The following is a 20,629-nucleotide window of genomic DNA, read 5'->3' as shown; positions in this document are numbered from 1 at the left end:
GGGCAGCTGCCTCAAATAAACAGATTGAAGATTTGTTAGCAAAACCAATTATAAAAACCTTATGAGATTTAAGAAAAAGGAGCCAGGGATGTGGCGTTAGAATCATAGGAAGTTACTTACTGATTGATTGATTGATTGACTGAGTGAGTTGGGACTGTTGGGTTATTCACCTTTGAACTGTCTACAGTGCCTGGTAGCAGCTTTCCAGGATTTCAGACACGGTTCTCTCCCAGCCCTACCTGCTACTCCCTACCACCAGTGGGACTCTGGGAACTGAACTTGGGACCTCTGCATGCAAAGATGATGTAGCCTCAGGGAGCAATTGTCCATCAAATGAATCCCTTGAATCCCCTTTGTGTTACGGTAAGTAGTCCTGCGTTGAAAATTTCTCTTGAATTCCCACCCCCTGGCCCCACATCCATTCTCCATCCAATAATGAGAAAAGAAATTGCATTTGTCAAAGAGGAGAGAAGATTTCTATGGAGTGCAGGGTTTTTGTTGTACTTAGCTTACTTTGAAGATGTCCAGGGTTTATTTGTAAGTGTCATTCTGCAAATCGCCTCTCTGGTTGTCTACACTCTGCAGCCTTCCTGGGTGCCTGCATCATGGAGTACCTCCTCCCATAGGCCTTTTTCAGATCGGGAAGCATGGGCAGCCAGGGAGGCTGCAGAGTGTTGAATAAACATTTGCTGGAATGAAAAATATATATGACCCTTGACAGCCAGGTAAGTTCAAAAGCCTACACCTAAGGTGCCCTGGAATGAGGCAGAAAAACGTAAGCCTCTTTCTTAGGGGAAATAAACTTGAGAAGCTGGAAGGCAGATTTCAGCTGAGTAACAGTAAGTAATGGTTTTATTTTATGCTCAATGTTCCAAGAGTGAGGGATCAGTCCCACCCCCCAAATGGCTCGCCCTTCTGCCCATTACCTGGGGTCGTCTTTGGTTCCAAAGGAAGTCTGCAGCCCTTTCCTTGGACAGGCCTATGGGCCCCTCTTCAGAGATTTATGCAAAACACTAAAAACATAACACTTTTGAAGGGATTGCTAAACAACTGAATGAGGGGGTGAATACTGTTAAACGTTGTCAGAAATATTCATGAAACACAGGCAGTAGCACTCTGGATTGGCCCTAAGTGATAAATCACATTGCGACAAGCGAATAGATAACTAAAAACACAAGAAAGCAGTAGTATTTTGCTTCAACTATAGGCAGGTTCACACATGACACTGAAAACAGGCACCCACTTTCTCTACAAAAGTGTTTGTGTGAGAGTATACACCTGCAGATTCGTATGGCTTAGGTACTGAGTATCCAAGCACACAGAGTGCACACTCGTTGAACATTTCATGTTAATACCTGTGCAAGTGCACAGCTCAAGTATTCATGTGCACAGCTACACAAACTGAATGCCCATTGAATATAGCCTGTGAACAACCATGCAATACTTATGTTTATTCTGATCTGTAGGAAGGAATAGTGTTAAGAGATCATGAGAAAACAGGTACAACTCAAATGCCTTCAGGCGGTAAAAAAAGAAATGAAATTATACACAAGCCTTTCACTGTCCTGACCCTTCTCAAAAGGCCCAAGATGTCCTGATCAGAGCTTTAGATCTGTGTTCCCTTCAAAAAGCTAGCCCTTAAATGTCATCAGACTGGAAAGAGAGGCCAAAAAAACTGGGATTGCTTTCATGACACAGTTGAGATGTCACAAAATTGGCAAGTGATATTTAAGAGCTCAGTTTCAGTATGGATGTCCTGTGCTCCTTTTCCTTTTCATTGTCTGCATGCAATAATGAAGCTAAGCAGTGCATCTGCTACCCATTCTATTATTAATCATGGGTGCTGTATCTAAACTGGCCTTAGGTTAAGGCCAGAAAGTGGCAATATCAAAAATGGAAACCGAACCAAACACATAAACAAGGCCGTAGAACAGACCCATATCATAAATTTTGCATACAGCTGGCAAGTGCTGATTTATATGGCTCTGACATATTTAGATGGTATTGGTTGGATGGGGTTCAACAGGGTGGTTTTGAAGTTCTTGCCATATAAGCAAAGTTAGGAAATAATAATATTAGGCTTAGGAAAGAACAAGGGATACTGAGGAAAACCTGGCTAGCTGTTAACATTGCACAGCACACAAGGCATTGGCTAGCTTTAACCTGGAACCATAACAATGTTCAGCCATTTTCTATCATTTCATTAAAAACTAAAGTAAATCCAGACATGCTAATTATGGAAACTAATTATGGGCACCCTTTGAAAGTTGTGGACTCTCCTTCATTGGAGGTTTTAAAGCAGAAGTTAGATGGCCATTTGTCAAGCATGCTTAAGAGAGATTCTTGCATTGCAGGTGGTTGGATAAGATGGCACTCTGGGTCCCCTCCAACTATATGATTCAAAAGCCTATATGCTTCTGAGCCCAATTCAAAGCCTCGTGGAACACAGCTCTCTCTGCCAATCTCCCCATGCTTCAGCAGCAGCCCGAGATGTTTCGGCTCCTGAGTTGTTCCAGAGAGCTTTGATACTGGCCTCCCTCCAGCACTAGGGGCAGGGAGAGACCTGCAGCAACACGGCACAGCAGCAATGCTGCACTGCTCTGCCACTGCCGAAGCCTCCTTTACTTGAGTTGCTTCTCCAGCGACATAAATGGTGGGGTGTCTCCTCTTGTGTTTCTGCTGCCTGAGACAGCTGTTTCACTCTCCCTCATGGGTGGGCCAGCTCTGCCATGCTTTAAGATTGGCCAGGGAAACCTTTCTTGTTGTTCCACCACCAGGGGAAGGTGTGGTGGCCCAAGAAAGGGCTTTCTCTATGGTGCCACCCAACCTCTATAATGACCTCCCCTTGGAGATGCATTTGGTGCCAACTTTACTTAGTTTTCGGCGCCAATGAAAAACGCAGCTTCCTTCTCAGGCATTTCAAAGCTGTGGTTTTTCCCAGTGCTATTTTAGTGTATCACCTGCTGTATTATACTGTAAATCTTGAACTGTTTTTAAAAGCTCTGTTTAGGTCAGGGATTGTCAGCCTGCTGCCAGCGAATGCCTTCATTGACACCTGTGGGCGAGGGAGGCATGGATGCATGGATGCATGTGGTCTGTGGGAGAGGGAGAGATGGAGGTGCATGGTTTGTGTATGTTTGAACTGTGTAAGAGAGTGGGAGATGCTCTTTGGCAGAGGAAGGGGGGGGAGATGTACATGTGAAGTGAGAAGTAAGAGAGATGCAAGTGTGTCTGTGATCTCTAGGTATGTGGTGACTGTGTGTACGTGTTGTCTGTGTGACAACAGGCTCCCTGTTGTTGTTACTGAGTGTGTACATCATTATTGTGGGATCTCCACAATCAGGACTAGCACGACAACGGTGACCTCACACAGTAAGTGTGAGGGTGTCTGGGTGCAAGGGAAGAAGGAGTGACTATAGCCTCTCTATTTTTGTGTTACACCATGCCTCCCATGGTAGCCATATTATGCTGGGTGCCCAGAACATTATCTCATATTATCTCAAAATTCAAAAAATGCCATTGCTCCAAACTGTTTTAGGTATAAAGGGTGGCATGCAATGAAGTTTTACTCAGCGTAGACACGGTAAAATTAATGGATCTTAGTCATGCTCATCAATTTCAATGGTCTTACTCTGAGTACAGCTTAGATGAATACCAACCAAAGTATTTTTATGGTACTAGTTAACACAACTGTTGTTGACAGGTTTTCTTTTATGTTGGTGCTGTGTTATAATCTGCTCCCAGGTCTGAAAAAACTTTTAGCCTTTTATATTTGTAATGTTTTATTGAATTCCTTATGCATTTCACATTTTGCACTTCATTACCGTAAATTGCTTCGAGATGGGATATATAAATATAATATTCTAACTAAATTGAAATAAGTAAGGACATTTATGTCTCAAGACTTCCGCACATATATATTGAATTGACTGGTTATGTACTTTAAGAGTACTCAATCTTTATAAACACTTGCAGGGTTTTGTGACTAAGAGCTGCATTCTTCTAAGGCAGTAGAACAGGACAAAATTTCAAAGGCTTCCCCCTGAAAATTCGTTCTCTTGATGCAGAAATACAACCTTATTCCGCCTCCACTAACAGGGTCCTTAAGACTCTTCCATCAGTTTGCCACACAATCTGAAGAGCTAACAGGAGCCCAGCTATGTATTCATATCCCCTAAACAATGAACCGAGCATAAAGCAATTTAAGCCACTGCTCAATAGGTGAGTAGCCAATGATCTGCTGAAACGGAAGACACATTTCCATTTCAATATAGTGTGAATCAATGAACTGGTTCACCACACTTCAAAACACGCACCACCATTCCTCTCAAAGCATCTGCGGTGCATTTTGTCATGGACTCGTGGCTCTGTTTTGGCACACCAGGTAGCCCGGTGCAGGACTTGGGACTGGCAGCTCCTTCTGTTAGCTTGCAGGGAAGTGATAAAAGACAAGGAGGTAGAACCTTGGCTTAGCTCTATACATAAACGGAACATGAACACAAAACCAGAGAACAGAGTATCTCAAAGCCCTTTTATCCAACACTCTGCTGGAAGGGATATAAAAATAAATAACGTCGGAAAACTGCACATCTTTGAACTTCTTTAGCCAACAGACCTTACAGGCCTCCTACAGTGCTGCAATAAAGATGCTTCAAGAAACGAGTGTAACACTTGACAAAATTTTATAATGCCACAATCGCTTTTTGTTATGCAAGGCCCCTGAGAACGCTGAACGCTGTGCAAGACATCGTGCATTAATGGAGCTTCCCCATCCCCATCCCCACCCCAATATATGCAAGCACAGCACCCCTGCTTCGGTTCTTTTCTGGCACCTGTAGAAATGCGAAGGAGTCCAAGTGAAAAGCATCATATTCAGCACAGCCCAGACATTCAACATCCTAGCTTCATGCCTTGCCCCTTCTTATTTAAAAAGGAAAAAGAAGAAAAGAGCTTATGATGATTAATGAACCATAGCTGGATGGATGGATCTTCCTTTCATGTACATTCAAGATCTGTATTCATGTATCTCTGCTTCTTTGAAAAATAAGCATAGCAAAGGCACCAGCATGCTGAGCAGTGCTGTCACAGCTTATTGGTACTGGCATCATCTGACAGCCAGCATCCCCCCCATCTCAAATCTGTCTGGTTGGAGAGTCATTTGGAACCAACTTGGTTTTGAGGGGGCTTCTCCCTTGGAGGCGAGGAAGAGCATTGCACGTGAAACTGCGTGCTGTTCAGAACCTCTCTGACCTGGTCATTGAAGTAGCCTTTCTTTCATTCCAAACATGTCAGACTATTGACCCACCAAATTCAGTGCCAATTAGTTTGGCACAAGAAAACACCCAACTCTCATCTGACATTTTCATCTGATCCTAGGAAGGCAACCAAAGCAGTGAACCGCTGTTTGGTGGCTGTAGAGGACAGGATGGGGCAGAACAAGCTGTTGGGTGAACTGACTGATTTCAGTTTGTTGTACAAAATGTTCTGGGTTTCACCCCTCCTGAAAGTTCAGGTTCACAGCTTGGGGGTACTCCTTGACGTGGTGCTCTTATCAGATGTGCAGGTAGCTAGTGTGGTGAGGACATGCACCCCAGTTTAGTTGGCTCACCTACTAGTTGGTTCACCTACTATGACGAAGTCTAGCATTGAACATAAGGACATAAGGAAAGCCTACTGGATCAGACCAATTGTTCATCTGGTCCAGCATCCTGTTCTCACAGTGGCCAACCAGATGACTGGGGGGAACCCACAAGCAGGATTCAAGCACAAGAGCACTATTGTGGTTTCCAGCAACTGGTATTCAGAAGCACTGCTGCCTCAAACTGCAGAGGCAAATCACAGCCAGCATGGTTAGCAGCCATCAATAGTCTTCTGCCACTTTGCTTCCAGACCCAGTTCAAGGTGTTGATGTTAACCACTTAATGATGTTAACACACTTAATGTGTTAAGCACTTAATGGCTGGGAACAGCATATCTTGGGTTCCACCTTCTTCCACATAAGCCTCCCCACATGCCATCTGAGGTCTGGATTACACATCCCTCGACTCTGTGAGGCCTGCTTGATAGTGACCATATCTAGGGTCTTTTCTGTACTGGTGCCCACTTTGTGGGATGCTTTGCCAATAAGCTGCAAATCTCCCTCACTGTTTTAGATGACTGCTTAAAGAGGCCTTAGGCTGAATATTTTCTCTTTCTGGTATTTTGATGTTTTAATTCTGATGGCTGTTTTGTAATAGTTACTGTGCCAGTCTTGGTGTTTTGCAAATATTTTGATTTGGCTGAATTGTGAATTGCTTTATATTGTGGTTTCTGACAGGATATACTTTTAAATATGTGTGTGTGTGTGTGTGTGTGTGTGTGCGCGCGCACACACACACACACACGCACACACACAAATAAGCTCATAAATCTTCCCAGAAAAAAGTATTCTGACAAGGTTTTTTTTACTAAATTCCATGAGTTGTTTGTATGTTGTGTGAAGCCCTTTGGGGGAGCTGGGTTCTACATTTAGTAGGCATAGAGGAAGACAGTGGTGAGGTGGTACAAAATTTTCTCTGAAATTACATTACCTTCTCTATCCCCACCCCACCCCTTTCCCTTTTGAATGATTCTTTAAAATCTGTCTCTGGTAATGAGATCAATTTGCCTCACCTGTCAGATCTGTCCTGCGAAGGGGTGACAGAAACAGCACATCTCTATTCCATTCCAAGGGAAAGCATTTCAGATGTGAATAATAAAAACACAGAAGGTATATATGCCATTATGCACACCATAGCAAAATCAGATTGCTTCCTGCAGAAGCCACTGTCAGTTTTTATTGCAAACAGTGCATATATTACCAGCTGGTGGGAAAATGGCCCTCAGACTTCCCTGTTGGATAAAATATTAACCTGCTCAATGTTAGCTTGTTGCACTTGCAAAATCCGCTGAGCATTTGGTAGATTTATATATATATATATATATATATATATATATATATATATATATATATATATTGCCTCTCAGTTCTAGAAATCTGGTCTGCCTCAGTGGCCCTTCTACAAACTGTTTTCTCTAGCTCTTTTGGTCTGCTGTGTCCATCCAAATAACACACCTGTAAAGAATACAGAAAGGTGGCCAGCAAAACATATTCTACTTCCTGACAAACTATATTTATGTAACTTCCCTTCTGGGTGTTATTCTTTCTTAATACTGTCTCTCTTCATCTCCAATTGCCTTCTACTTTTTTGTTTGTTTTTGACAGGGGGAAACTGACTTGCTAAGCCAAACCCACCCAACTCTAACCATGGCAGAGAATCACCATCGGTTTTTATGCTGGTGTGGATTTCCATGATGTGGTTATAAGCAGCCTGAACAGTAGCGTGCCATAGTTGTGTAAGCAGAAACTGATGATTCCCCTTACTCAGACGGCATTAAGGATATTGTTAGGAGAATCTGATTATTCAGACTGTATTAAGAATATGTCAAGAATGTTTGTACGGGGAAAACTTAGCCATGAGTTAGCCTGATAGATAGTAGGCACTCTGTTCTTCTGGCTGAATCAAGCACCCAGCTCTGATGCTGCAGGCATGCTTTCCCTCTGAGAACATGACTTCATTTCTCTGCATGTGCAAAGCTAATTTAGAGGTAATTTATAGGCCTGTGGACTCCACTTTTGTGAGTTCTCCAGAGGCCACTGTTCGACCAAGTAAAGTCACTTCAAACATCACAGTGGTATGCTTATTGAGGAAATCCACTACAGCTGCATAAATTGTACTAACAGCTTATATACCTCTGGGTTAAAATACCAACCAATTATGAACAAAGCGTATGTGTCAAAAGTACCACCGGCCATGCCCAAATGAATTCTCTTGATTATTCTCATGGATGGGTTAGGTTGTGCTTCCTTTCAGGAACAAAACCACCAGTGTGTGCAACCCTCATTGAGGACTTGGCAGGGTCTGAAAACAGGACTGGATAGCTCAGTTGATTAGAGCGTGGTGCTGATAACGCCATGGTTGCAGGTTCGGTTCCTTCTATAATTCTATGACTACACAGCTAATGAAACATAAAGCACTACATTTAATCTGAAGTAGAGATGGAATTGTGCTGAAATCCTCAACCTAGGAAGCTGTCTTCTACCCAGTCAGACCATATGTCCCTCTAGGCCAGGATTCTTCACCCTGACTGGCAGTGTCTCTCTACATTTCTAGACAGGAGTATTTCCCAGCCCTACCTAAAGATGCCAGAGAGTTAACCTGAGTCCATCTGCATTCAAAGCATGTGCTCTCCCACTCCACTCCAGCCCTTCTCCACCACAGGCTTCCTGTTGCAGTTTCAAAACACGCAGAGTACAACCCTCGCATCAAATAATGCCTCCAACCACCTTGAATTTTGTAATGTTCGAAGTGTTGCAGATCTGACTTTTGACAACACCACTACTCGGCTAGAGGCTCTTGTTTTCCAGAGAGTGCCTTTCAGCGTTAATGCTGCTGGCTGAGTTGACCTTAAAATTAGAAGCGCATAGAACACTCAAGTCCCACTGCTGTTTTGCAGTGTTTTTATGCTAATAACACCTGAAAGTTAGTGCTCCCTCTGCTGAATTAAATAAATGAGGTTCAGAGTGCTGCTTGCCTACAAGCTCTGCGTTGTTCTCAATCAGATAATATACAGCTCAGCCTTTCATAGCAAAGCAGCTGTGACAGCTTGCATCCTAACCAGGAACCACAGCACCCTCTCTGAAAGAAAGCAGACTGGCTGCAGGGAGGGAAATGAAGTTATGTTAGGGTGGCCATGTGCCCTCCTTTACAGAAGAGCATCCTCTGATGGAAGGAGCCGAAGGACAGTCCTCTATTTTAATGTGTTCTTCATTTGAAGGGCTGCAACTTAAGAGCATCTGCCTTGCACACAGAAGGTCTCAAGTTCCATCCCTGACATCTCCAACAGGAGTAGGAAAAACTCCTGCCTGAAACCCTTGAGAGTCACTGTCCATCAAAGTAGACCAGGATTTCCCAAACTTAGGTCTCCAGCTGTTTTGGGGCTACAATTCCCACCATCCCTGGCCACTGGTCCTGCTAGCTAGGGATGATGGGAGTTGTGGTCCAAAAACAGCCAGAGAGACACAGACACCCAAGTTTGGGAAACCCTGGTGCAGACAATACTGAGCTAGAGGAACCAATACCCTGGCTCAGTACAAGGCTGCTTCCTATGTTCCTGTGTTGACAGGCTGCCCAGTGTCTTGGTGGCAACAGTGGAGCATCTCAGGCTAAATGTGGCCCTGTAAGCTGTTCTGTCTAGCCCTCAGTGCTCTCCCCTTGCCACACGCCTTCACCAGGCCGCACTCCTCATCAGTCCTGCCTTGTACCCTCCTCCAAGTGCTTTAGCTTGGCTGGAATGTGTCCTCGAATTGTAATAATGTCACTTGCTTGACTGGGTGGAGGGAAGGATGTGGGGGGAGACACCTCTGACTTGTTCACATCTGAGGAAATGTACAAGAGGTGATCATTACATCCTTTGCTCTGCCTGCTTTTCACCACTGGCTCTGCCCACCTCTGACATGTTGCTCCTGGAAGGCTGCTCCTGCAGGCATGTGGCCCTCAGATTGTCCTCAGATTGCTGTAGGTGGCGGCCATTTCCTCGATTACATTACATTCCTCGGTTACATTAAACTAACTTATTTGGCCCAAACAAATATGGCGGCCGGATGGAGCCAGTTGTGTGTTTTTATTTCCTTTTTAAACCTGCTGGTGCCAGGCCTGTACACTGCCTTTATTTTGAAACATATCCATGCTGGGAGGACCCTATTAGTTACTTCCCTGCTGGATCTGCAAAGCCTGAGCTAAAATAAGTAGCAACCCTTCTCTCCTCAGGTTGTGGAAGCAAACTTGACTCATACCTTCAGATAAATAGACAGATAGAGGAAATAACTGGAATAAAGCTCAAATCCATGTGTGTGGAGAAGCTCATACTGATAACATTTGTGCTTGCCTGGACTAACTAATTCACACACATTTCTCTCCGATGCTGAGGACGTATAGCTTTCGGTGTCTGAGAGAGATGTGCATTAGAAAATAAGAGTAACATTGACACCTTGTGGAATAGGTAAATTACTGCAGGGATGACCATTTGGAGAGAAGTGGGGAAGAAACTTTTGAAAACAGGTGTTGTGAAAAGCCAACCACCATCCACGTGATATAATGACCAAAAGCAAGCAGGAAGTAAAAGACTCCAATAAATAGATTGAATAATTGGGGAGTGGGAGTGAATGGCATTGGGGAGTATTTCATGGTACCTATGGTCTTTTCTTGAACAGGAGTCATAAATTTATTGCTACAGGGATCTCTCCCACTTCTGAACCATATCTAAGCCAAGCTGCCAAGGTTCCCTGAAGTGTAATAAGACCCACATCCATCAACTTTGACTTTCTGTTTATATATGTAAGTCAGAATTGTTTCATCTGTAACACCGAATTTATGTTTGCTAAAATGTTGGTTCTTGTCTTCTTTTAATTTATTGATTTGTTTTGCGAACTGCTTTCTCCTGCTGGCTCCCCTCCAACCTAAACTCCTTAGTGTAATAAGTGTGTGCTTGTTGTAAACTGCTTTGGGCATGGATTGTTGTGGAAAGGCGGCATAGAAATTGATTCGATCAGTCTCTTGATCTCCTAGCAATAAGCTTAGGTTACGACGGACAACAGGCACAGAGGGCTCTATTGCAAACACATACTCTCATTTGATGCTTGTGCATCCAAGCTCGAGTTCCGAGGCCATATACAAAAAGGCTGGCACTCCTGAAGGAATACTTCAATTGGTTAGACGTCTTGAGAAAGAACACATTAGACACTGTTTCATGTCTTCCCCCATCCAACATTGGTCCCATTTTGCTCTCTAGCTTAACATTCTGACAAAACCTCCTATCTTATCAGTCCTTCTGGATCCAGCTATTCCCTCACCGCTCAAGGCAAAGGGAAGCCATCCCTTACCGCCAGTGACAAGGAGAAAACAAAACAAAACAAAACAAAAAGGATCTTAAAGGGCTCTCTTTCTTTTGTGCCTGAAGATCACTTGCTGCAAAGCTTCCGTAGCACAAAACACCTTCTTCAGAGATACCAAGAACCAGATAACTCCAGCTACTGTATTTATATTTACAAAAATAGCTTTAAAAAAAAAGTAAACATAAATTAAAATAAAGGCAATGCTGCCCTCTTCAGGAAAAACATCAAACTCCACTGCGGGCTAGTTTAATCCTCCTGCTTCTCCCAACTTTCCAACGGTCTCCAAGTCCATTTTGTATTCAACATTTCCCTCCTGGCTTCAACAAATGCTTCAATGTAGTACGGTGCTCATGGTGCACACAAGACGAAGTGGTGGAATTTGCTTCCACAAGACATGGGGGCTGGCCACGAGTTTAAATGGCTCAAACAAACTATTAATAAAATTCATGGAGGGAAAGTCTATCCACGACTACTACTAATGATAGCTGCAGGCAACCTGCAGGCACAGTACAAGTGTGCCTCCAAATCATCCTGTTGTTGGGGAGCAATAATGAGAGGTTATTGTGTTCATTCCCTGCTTGGGTGCTTCCCAGAGACGTTGGGCAGTATGAAAAATAGGATGCTGTACTAGATGGATCACTGTTCATATCTAGCTTTATTTATGTTATTGTATTCTGTTGTTGTTGTTATATTACCCACTATATTCCAATACAATTCCAGAAAAGATTTTGTACCTCTTGTCAAGCACTGGTCTTAGGGTAACTCACAAGGTCTCTCTTTTTGCCCTGGCTTCAATGGAAATCCAGGAAAGAGATATTAATGAGATTTGCAGTTGGCTGCTTTTGGGGTGCTTTTATTTAACCATAATACTTTTTAATAACTAATGTTTTTATCTGTATTATCTTCACCCTTATAGTATGTAAGGTTTCGGGGTGCTTTTATTTAACCATAATACTTTTTAATAACTAATGTTTTTATCTGTATTATCTTCACCCTTATAGTATGTAAAGGTAAAGGGACCCCTGACAGTTAGGTCCAGTCATGGCCGACTCTGGGGTTTGCAGTGCTCATCTTACTTTATTGGCCGAGGGAGCTGGCGTACAGCTTCCAGGTCATGTGGCCAGCATGACTAAGCCACTTCTGGCAAACCAGAGCAGCGCACAGAAACACCGTTTACCTTCCCGCCGGAGTGGTACCTATTTATCTACTTGCATTTTGATGTGCTTTCGAACTGCTAGGTTGGCAGGAAAGGTTTATATATGTTACATGTGATTTACGTAGTATCGTTATGATGCAGGTTTTTATATGGTTCTAGGTGGCAATGTGATTTTGTGCAGTATTTCATACTGTTGGTTCTTATATTGTACCTATTTATCTGATATGTGAATGGCCCATGGCCCAAGCATTAATAAACTACTACTACTGCTACATTGCCCACCATTCACCCTGAGGTTCCTGGGAGAGTTGTAACGTTAAAACACAATTATTAAAACAACTTACAACCACAGAAATAAGGTGGGACCTAAAAATATATACCCCTCAAGTGTCAATAACATCTTCAGTATTCACCAGAAGCTGTACAGTGATGGTGCCAGATGAGCCACTGTGGGGAAGGAGTGCCACAACTTAGGGGCTGCCACAAAGAAGGCCCTCTCCTGACACACACACACACACACACACGCACACACACACACACACAGTTTCTGAGTGCAGAGGAGCTACCAACAAGGTCCCCTCTGCCAATCTTAGCACCCAAGAGGGTCTGTAGGGAAAGTGGCAGGCTTTCAGGTATTTGGGGTCCGAGTCGTTTAGCGCCTTGAATTGGGCCTGGAAATTAACTGGGAGCCAGTGCAGCTGGGAGATCTAGAGGGAACCCCAGATAGTAAACTGACTGCTACATTTTGAACCCATTGATGTTTCTGTGTTGGCTTCAAGGTAAAGCGTAGAGCGCAGTGCAGTAATGCAATCTGGAAGTTACCAGAGAATGGAGTATCTTGGCCGAGTTGTCTCTGCCCGACAGAGTTGTCTCTTAGCAAACTAGGCAGAGCTGAAAAACCACGCTCCTAGCCAGCAAGGGTGACAGTGTTGAATCCAGGAGCATCCCCAAGTTCTGATCCTGCTCCTTCCAGGGGAGCGCAACCCCTTTCCAAGGGCGGCCGCCTTCCCACCTCCCATATGTGAGAACTTGGAGCATGTAACACCTCTGTCTGTTTGAACTAAGCATGGTTGCACTATTGGCTAGATGGGTCCCTTACTGGCCTTTGAGCCTTGACAAATGTGGCACCTTGTTCAATACCCCAGGCACCTTTCTGTGTGGCACATGTACCTGTTAAAGGAATAAAGAAGACAAATCTGATCTCAGGAAATTGGGCAGGTGGTCCACAGACAGAGTCAGGCTCAGAGCTGGAGCAGAGCCAGTGACAGTGGCAAAATCAACTTTGGAGCTGGCAGCATTATAACCTGAAGGGACGGTAGCTCAAAACATGCGTAGCAAACAAAGACAAAGGGAGTTCACAACCTCGTTACAGATTTCCACTTGTATTTTACATCTTGTGAAAATTTCATTGGGCACTACCTGACCCTGCCATTCCTTTGTAAACTTCAATACCACGTTAGCTGTCACTTTCGCCACTTCCCATTTGTCACTAAGAGGGAAAGAAGAAATGATCACCTGAAGAAAATGTCCCCAAATGCTAAAGTACTGCAAACCTACCATGCTGTTCATTTTAGATGAGGAAGACCCCGTCCTCTGCTTTCGCAAGCTGTTCATTTCTTCTGGGTTTCCATCCTTTGGTTTCAAGATCATCCGGCTGCTCCCAGCAGTGCCTTCTGAAGAGGATCTCAGGCGTTTTTCTATGAATCTTCCTTCTCGGTATGGGCTAAAACTACTAGCAAGATTCACTGTGGGATGAGGGGGGGGGAGGGGAGAGATGCAGTCAGCACACATGCCTCAAAAGCTATTGAACATTTCTTTAACTCAAAGCCATGTTACTCTGAATAAATTAGCTGTGGCAGGCTGAATCTTGACTGAGGCCCACAGCACTGCATTCAGACAAGAAATGTACAGGAATACATGCTGAAGGATTGGGTGAATTGGCCAATTACATAATTCACTTCCTGAGAAGGCAACAAGAAGCAAGGGGGCTTGTACTGGTCCCAGGGTATGGCTGCCATCTTGTTGAAGCTAATCAGGTCTGGGTCTTGCCAGTTCCTGGATGGGTGATCCCTAGAAACACCCATGTACGCCTCCTTGGGTTCCATGATGGAAGATAATCAGACAAAAGTCCATGGTTCAGTGGGAACAGCTGTAGTTCAGTGGTAATGCATCTACTTCTTGTACAGAAAGTTCCAGGTTCAATCCCCAGCTTCCCTAGTCTCTAACCCTGGATAGCTACTGCCATGCAGCTGGTGGATAAGGCAACTTCCTATGTTCCTCCCTAAGCGATGTATAAATGTAAGAAAATAAAGTATTGCAAAAACCTTTCCCTCCCCGCAGTGAATTTTGTAAAATGCTAGTAAATCAAGCGAATGCTGCTTTAAATTCTACACAGTAATATTCATAAAATATGCCTGTATCTTGACAGGAACTGGTGACAAAATGGACTCCAGTGATAAACAGGAGAAAGGGGTAATGCAAACTCAGAGCATCTTAGAGACAGAGAAGGAAGAAATGTGCAGTGCAGAAAATGTCCACTCTGGTGAAAGCCATAGTAATAGTAATTTACTTCCCCTCCCATGCTCCCCCTAAGTATTTTGTCTTATTTTGAATGTGTACCCTTTCACACGAGATCAGAGGTGGGGAACCGGCAACCTTCCAGATAGTCTGGTTACAACTCCCAGCAGCCTCCCCAACCATTCGCCATGCTGGCTTGGGCTGGCAAGAGCTGGAGTCCAACAGCACCTGGAAGGCTACAGGTTCTCCACCCCAGCACTGCACAGTAATTTTGTCCATCTGGGCCCTGGGCTGCAAATCAGCCTTTCTATAATATTGATCCACTATGTGCCATTTCAAAAATGCAGCATGCCAACTCTTCCAGGGCCCTAATAGGTGGAAGTTACCATAATTCCTTCATTTGACATTTCTCCAGGAACTTTAGCCCACAGACACCAAAGGCCTAGACGACAGCCCCTAGCTGAATGCCATTTAAATATACTTCAAAACTTCCACCCACTAATATAGGAGACAACAGAAAAGTTATTATTTGTACCTTTTATTTCATATGCTTGCTGGGCTTGAAAAGGCTGCGGTTCTGAAGACAAAGGAATAATCTTTGACTCAATTACTGGGATGGTTTCTCTAATATGTTCCGGTGCTTTAACTTCTTGTTGGTCTCTAGGTAGTCCCTGTGCTTTGGAGGAACATTCAGTTACTTCCCCCTGGTTTAAGACAAAGGGTTTTAATTGTGCTTCAGCTCCTGAGTTTGCTTCTTCGGGATGGCTGGTCTGTTTAGCAGGAAGCTCTTGCAATAATACTTTTGCATGGTTTCGATTAGAATCGAGGGTTTCAGATATGGCACTATTTTCATTGAGCAGTCCATTTCTGGCCCTGTGACTTCTGGGTGATAGAACAGCACAATGAGGAACACTTTCTGCATGATCCATCTTCCTTAAAAGAACAGGAGGAGGAAGAGGAGGAGCAGTGGCAGCAGCAGCAGCAGTAATGGGATTGAGGAAGATTTGAGAGGTAGAAACATTGTGGGCAAAGGCTTCCCCGTGCAAATTCCCGCAGTTGGGCAGTCCGTCGACCTCTGAGACGGAATCTTCTGTCAGTGCTAGAAACTCGGAAGGCGTCTGGACCGTGGTCAGGTCAGCAGAGAGCAGCGGCGACTGCAAAGAGCTGCCTGCACATTCTATTATGTCAGCAGAACACGGGGAGGAAGACTTTGCCGACACAGGCTCGCTTTCAACACTGGGCTTAATGTCCAACAAGCAAGAAGATGGCTGCACGCAGGAAATGGACTGGCTTTGAGGGACTGGCTTTGAAAACCTGTAGTGTGTCGAGAAGGATTTGGGGAGAAGTTTCCTTGAGGAATGTTTAACGGAGGCCCTGCTTTGGTCCTCTGCAAAGCCAGAGTCGTCCCCTTCATTCTTCCCAGACCTTATGCAATTTATGAAGACGTTTTTATTGGTTGAGGGCTCCCTCCCCTTCTCAAAGTCCTCCGTCAAAGACCTGGTGATCTTCTTGCTCCGAGAACTCCCAAAGCCGACCGAATGCCTCCCTCTGTGCTTCACGTGCTCCTCCAAACCGAGCTTCTGCAAAGTGCCGTGGCCAGACTGAGCACCATTTGAAATGCCCACGTTCTGCCCTGGAGAATCGGCTTTGGGTTCGCTCCCCTTCTTGTGGTGGTGGAAGCTGATGGAAGGCGTGCGGAAGAGGCTCCTGCGCTTGCCGGTGCTACCTGAGCTGGAGTTGGTGCTGGAGGGAGAAGAGCTGTGGACACCAACGGTATTGCTAGAGGTTGGCGAGGATGGGAGGGAATCGTGCCGCCGGCTAATACTTCTCCTGAATATTGGCAGCCGGGACACAATGATCGAACGCCTCGATCCTGAGTCCCCCATCAGGACCTCAATTCCTTGGCCAGGATCAGCCTATGTTAAAATCTGTATGAGTGGAGAAGAGGAGACACGTGTTACTGTTGCTTTCAGACTCAGGAGAAAATAGCAAAATTCAGATACAGTGGAACCTCGGATGCTGAATGCCTTGAAACTCGTATGTTTTGGTTCCCAAACGATCAAAAACCGGAAGTGAGTGTTCTGATTTTCGAACGATTTTTGGAAGCCAAATGTTCAGTGCAGCTTCCGAATGCGTGCAGGAAGCTCCTGCAGCCAATCGGAAGCCACGCCTTGGTTCTCGAACTGTTCCGAGAGTCGAACGGACTCCCAGAACAGATTAAATTCAAGAACCAAGGGACGGCTGTATTCAGATATTACCCCTTAAAAGTATGTCTACAGTTAATGTAGTGTTTCTCAAACTCTGGTCACCAGCTGTTGTTGGACTATAACTCCCATCAACCCTAGCTAGCAGCACCAGCGGTCAGGGACAATGGGGCTTGTAGTCCAACAGCAGCAGGCAACCCAAGTTTGAGAAACACTGAATTAACTTTACGTATCAGTCAAAACAAACAAAAAATGAGCAGCTATCCATGGAGAACTGAAAAAGCAATGGAGAGGCTCCAGCTTTCTGATTCTCTTGAGCAGCTTTTGCCAACCAGGCTCCCCTCCAGATGTTTTGTGCTGTTTGCCCAGTTGTGTTGGGTGTTGCTGATGGGACTTGTAGTCCAAAACTTCAGTAGGCAGTGCCTGGTTTGCAAAGGCTGTTTTAGAGCCATTTGCACTTTTTCAATGGGCCTATAGAAGAGAGAACCCATAAGGGAGTTATTGAGGAAACCAGGCAAACTAGGCTCTATAAAGTTAAATGGTGTGCGTCTCTACCTAAGTACTGTAAATTCATTTTTCACCTCACCCCTGAGAGCTGCTCCCCAGCCAGCATTAAATTCTAACAAGTACATCTGAATACAGATTAATCAAACTGATGTTTTGAAAAAGAAAACAAAATACGCAACAAGGAAAACTTCCCAATCTTTCTAATAAAGCAATTTATTTTACAAGGTGTTTTTTTTAAAAAAATTAAAAAATAAAATCTGCTTTTCAACTACTCATTCCAAACATACCACCACAATTTTTCATGATATTAAATCCACCTTCAGATAAGGCTTGCTTTATCCCTTGTACAACAGGGCTTTTGCAGCGCACATTTAAATGAACATTAATTCTTTACATGCTCAAGCTATCTATTTACTCTCTTTGATTGTCTAAACAAACTACAGGTTGATGAGGATGACAGAGCAAAAACCACAGGTCAAAGAAAATGACAGAACTATTACCTCAGAATAAATACCCATGTAAACAAACCCAACGATCTTCAAAGTCAATTCTAAATCTGAGAACTAAAGCCAGAAATAAGCTGTATAACATATTGTCTACCAAGCCAAACTTACCGCACCAGTCATGTATGGAGGCCACCAGGGCTCAATAAACCTCCTGTTTTTGATACCTCCCTAGGATTGCAAAACTAGAGACATTGTCTGGTGGGCTGTCTCAACTGGCTGAATAAAAGCTGTGAAGGCCAGCTTTAAAAACATAATTTATGTTGCACGTCAACACAATCTCCACAGCAGTGAGAGATTTCAGGGTTCCAGGTGCTTACCCAGGGTTCATGTTTCCTTTGGAAATGAGACACAGAGGAGACTGTGGTGTCTTTATGATATATGGTTTGTTTACACATGTATACAACCTGAGCACAGCACTCCAAGAGAGTCCTGCTTCTCCCATAGGCTCATTCCTGGGTTCAAGCAGACATCCGACATCTTGCCTGTTGCCCTGCAGCTTGCCTTGTTCTCCCAGTCACATAACTCCTAACTTTGCACTAGGCAGCCACCTAGATTGCTTCTCCATTACATCACCACTTACTGACTGAAAACCTCTTCCTAGAGCACACCGGGCGAACTGCAGTCCTGAAACTCTGCTACTCACCTTTGCTCTTCTACCTGATTCTGAGCTCACCCATTCCCCAGCTGGCACAGATTCTCTGCTTTGTTAATCACCCATCTCCCTGCCCCCCCCCCTTTCTTTTCTTTTTTTGCTTAATGACTCTGGCCATTATCAGGCTGGCCTGGACATGGGAAGCTGAGCCCAGCTATTAAGGGTCTGACTTCCAGTTTATTTCTCCAAGCATTGATTAAATTTCAGCAGTTGCTAAATCCAGGCACCCACAAACTCTGCAACCAAAAACACATAACAATAATATCCAACCCAAACTGCCACAGCTAAAAAAATGAAATTGCCTCAATAATCACACATAAGCTTTGGAGTCTGTTTATTTACCACTGAAGAAATTAACTTTATGTTAGGTCTTTTCATATTCCAGTTTCCCATCATTATTTGTCATTTTTATGGTGGTTTTCACTGTGCACAGTGCTTTGCAATTCTCATCTTAAATATCCTCATTTTAAAAAGCTCCTAAGAGGAGGCTAGAACCAGCGAGACGCTGGCATCCCAAGGATCACCCAGGGAGCTTCCCAGCTAAGTAAGGATTTGAATGAGCACGAGACACTAACCAACACCCCAAAAGCGACTCATTTATTTACTGCAAGACTGTACCACCACCGCCCCCCGTTGAACAATTGCTAATTTGAACGTAATCGTTTTTCCACCGCCTTTTTCATTCCACAAATTTCATCTTGTAACTTTTGCTGAAATCAATCTGCAGCATTTCAGCTTGGAAAGAGATGGGTGTTTGCTGTGTGCATCAGATAATCAGCATTCATGTAGCTGTTTCAAGCCTTCCGTGCACTTCATAGGTTATTTCTGTGGACCTTACAAAAGCACTGATCTCAGGCAAGGGCAGGGCAAGCTACGGGAGAGTAGAGCTCTGATGGTTCTTCAGTAAGCATAAAACTAAGACTGAACTCTGTACACTCCTGACCGAGAATCGACACGACTCCCTCCCTACTGGACTCCAGCCACTTGACAAACACTTTCCTGTTTCAGTAGGCATTTCAAGGCAGCTTTCTGTTTCTATGATGAATTAAGGGAGCTGAGAGTTATTAGGTGGCCCCTGCTCCCCAGAGCGATTTAACAAACAATCCCTCTTCACAGGGAAAAGTAGCTCTGTGAGCTACTAACAACTTTCAGCACCCATAGAACACTATGGGTACTGAAGTTCTCACCCTGGGCCAGCAGGGGGATACTGTAGATAGTTATGCAAATAAGGGATCGAAAGTGACGTTCAGTGATTGGATAGTTTTAGAAAATTGTTACAGTTACGTTGTACTGGAGCTCTATATAAGCAGGCTGACTGAACCCTTCAGTTCAGTTCTGTTCTGGCCTGTGAATAAACAAGAGCTGTTTGAAGAATCGCTGTGTCGTCTGATATGTTCACCCACAACTTAACACATAGCAAGCTACAGTTCCCATAATTATTTGGAGGAAGCAACGACTGTTTAAAAATTGGTACCATACTGCTTTATGGTGTGAACATAACAGCAGAGACTTTGTATCAGAGGAAGGGAAGGGAAAGAGAGATGGAGAAATGGAAGGATGCTGATCAAGAGCTTGGGGAGAGTTCTGGATTTAACAGCCCAAACATTAACCTGTGTTTATCCCTATCAAAACTGGTGGGGAACCCAGGACCCTGGAGCAAATTCTGGTCCTAGCAGGACCTACTGGCACTGCTGCCTGCCCTAGGATACTCAACATAGCCCAGGGCAAGATGCAGTTTTAATTTCTAATGCCCCAAGCGATGTTACATTTAGGTACTCTAGGATTTTGCTAGACCCCCCCACTGCAACCTGGAGTCAGCCTTAATGCGTGAAATAAAGATGGGATATCGAGCTTCATAGATATGCGCTCACAAGAGACCACCTAAAATGGAGTCTTGCCTGAGGGATAACCTGAACCAGGGGCTTCCCAGCTCTTATGATATACAGTGGTACCTCGGGTTACAAACACCTCGGGTTACGAACACTTTGGGTTACAGACTCCACTAACCTGGAAGTAGTACCTCAGGTTAAGAACTTTGCCCCAGGATGAGAACAGAAATCGAGTGCCAGCGGCGCAGCAGCAGCCAGAGGCTCCATTAGCTAAAGTGGTACCTCA

The 20,629-nt window shown here is 44.3% G+C and overlaps 1 protein-coding gene across 4 annotated transcripts in view; it reads right to left on the bottom strand.

The window, feature by feature from the left end:
- The window catches only part of CCSER1 (coiled-coil serine rich protein 1), a 730,500-nt gene that overhangs the window by 575,644 nt on the left and 134,227 nt on the right, over positions 1-20,629 (bottom strand). For all 4 annotated transcript variants that reach the window (XM_028743550.2, XM_028743548.2, XM_077933833.1 and 1 more), the window contains 2 exons: positions 15,181-16,573; positions 13,686-13,873 (listed from right to left, as the gene is read on the bottom strand). In XM_028743550.2, the coding sequence (XP_028599383.2) occupies positions 13,686-13,873; positions 15,181-16,531 (1,539 nt within the window). In that variant the 5' untranslated portion in view covers positions 16,532-16,573. The remainder of the gene's footprint in view (positions 1-13,685; positions 13,874-15,180; positions 16,574-20,629) is intronic.

Source organism: Podarcis muralis, chromosome 9, assembly GCF_964188315.1.
Source record: "Podarcis muralis chromosome 9, rPodMur119.hap1.1, whole genome shotgun sequence".
NCBI lineage: Eukaryota > Metazoa > Chordata > Lepidosauria > Squamata > Lacertidae > Podarcis > Podarcis muralis.
The sequence above is the reverse complement of the archived record's forward strand: the minus strand, read 5'-3'. Positions and strand labels throughout refer to the sequence as shown.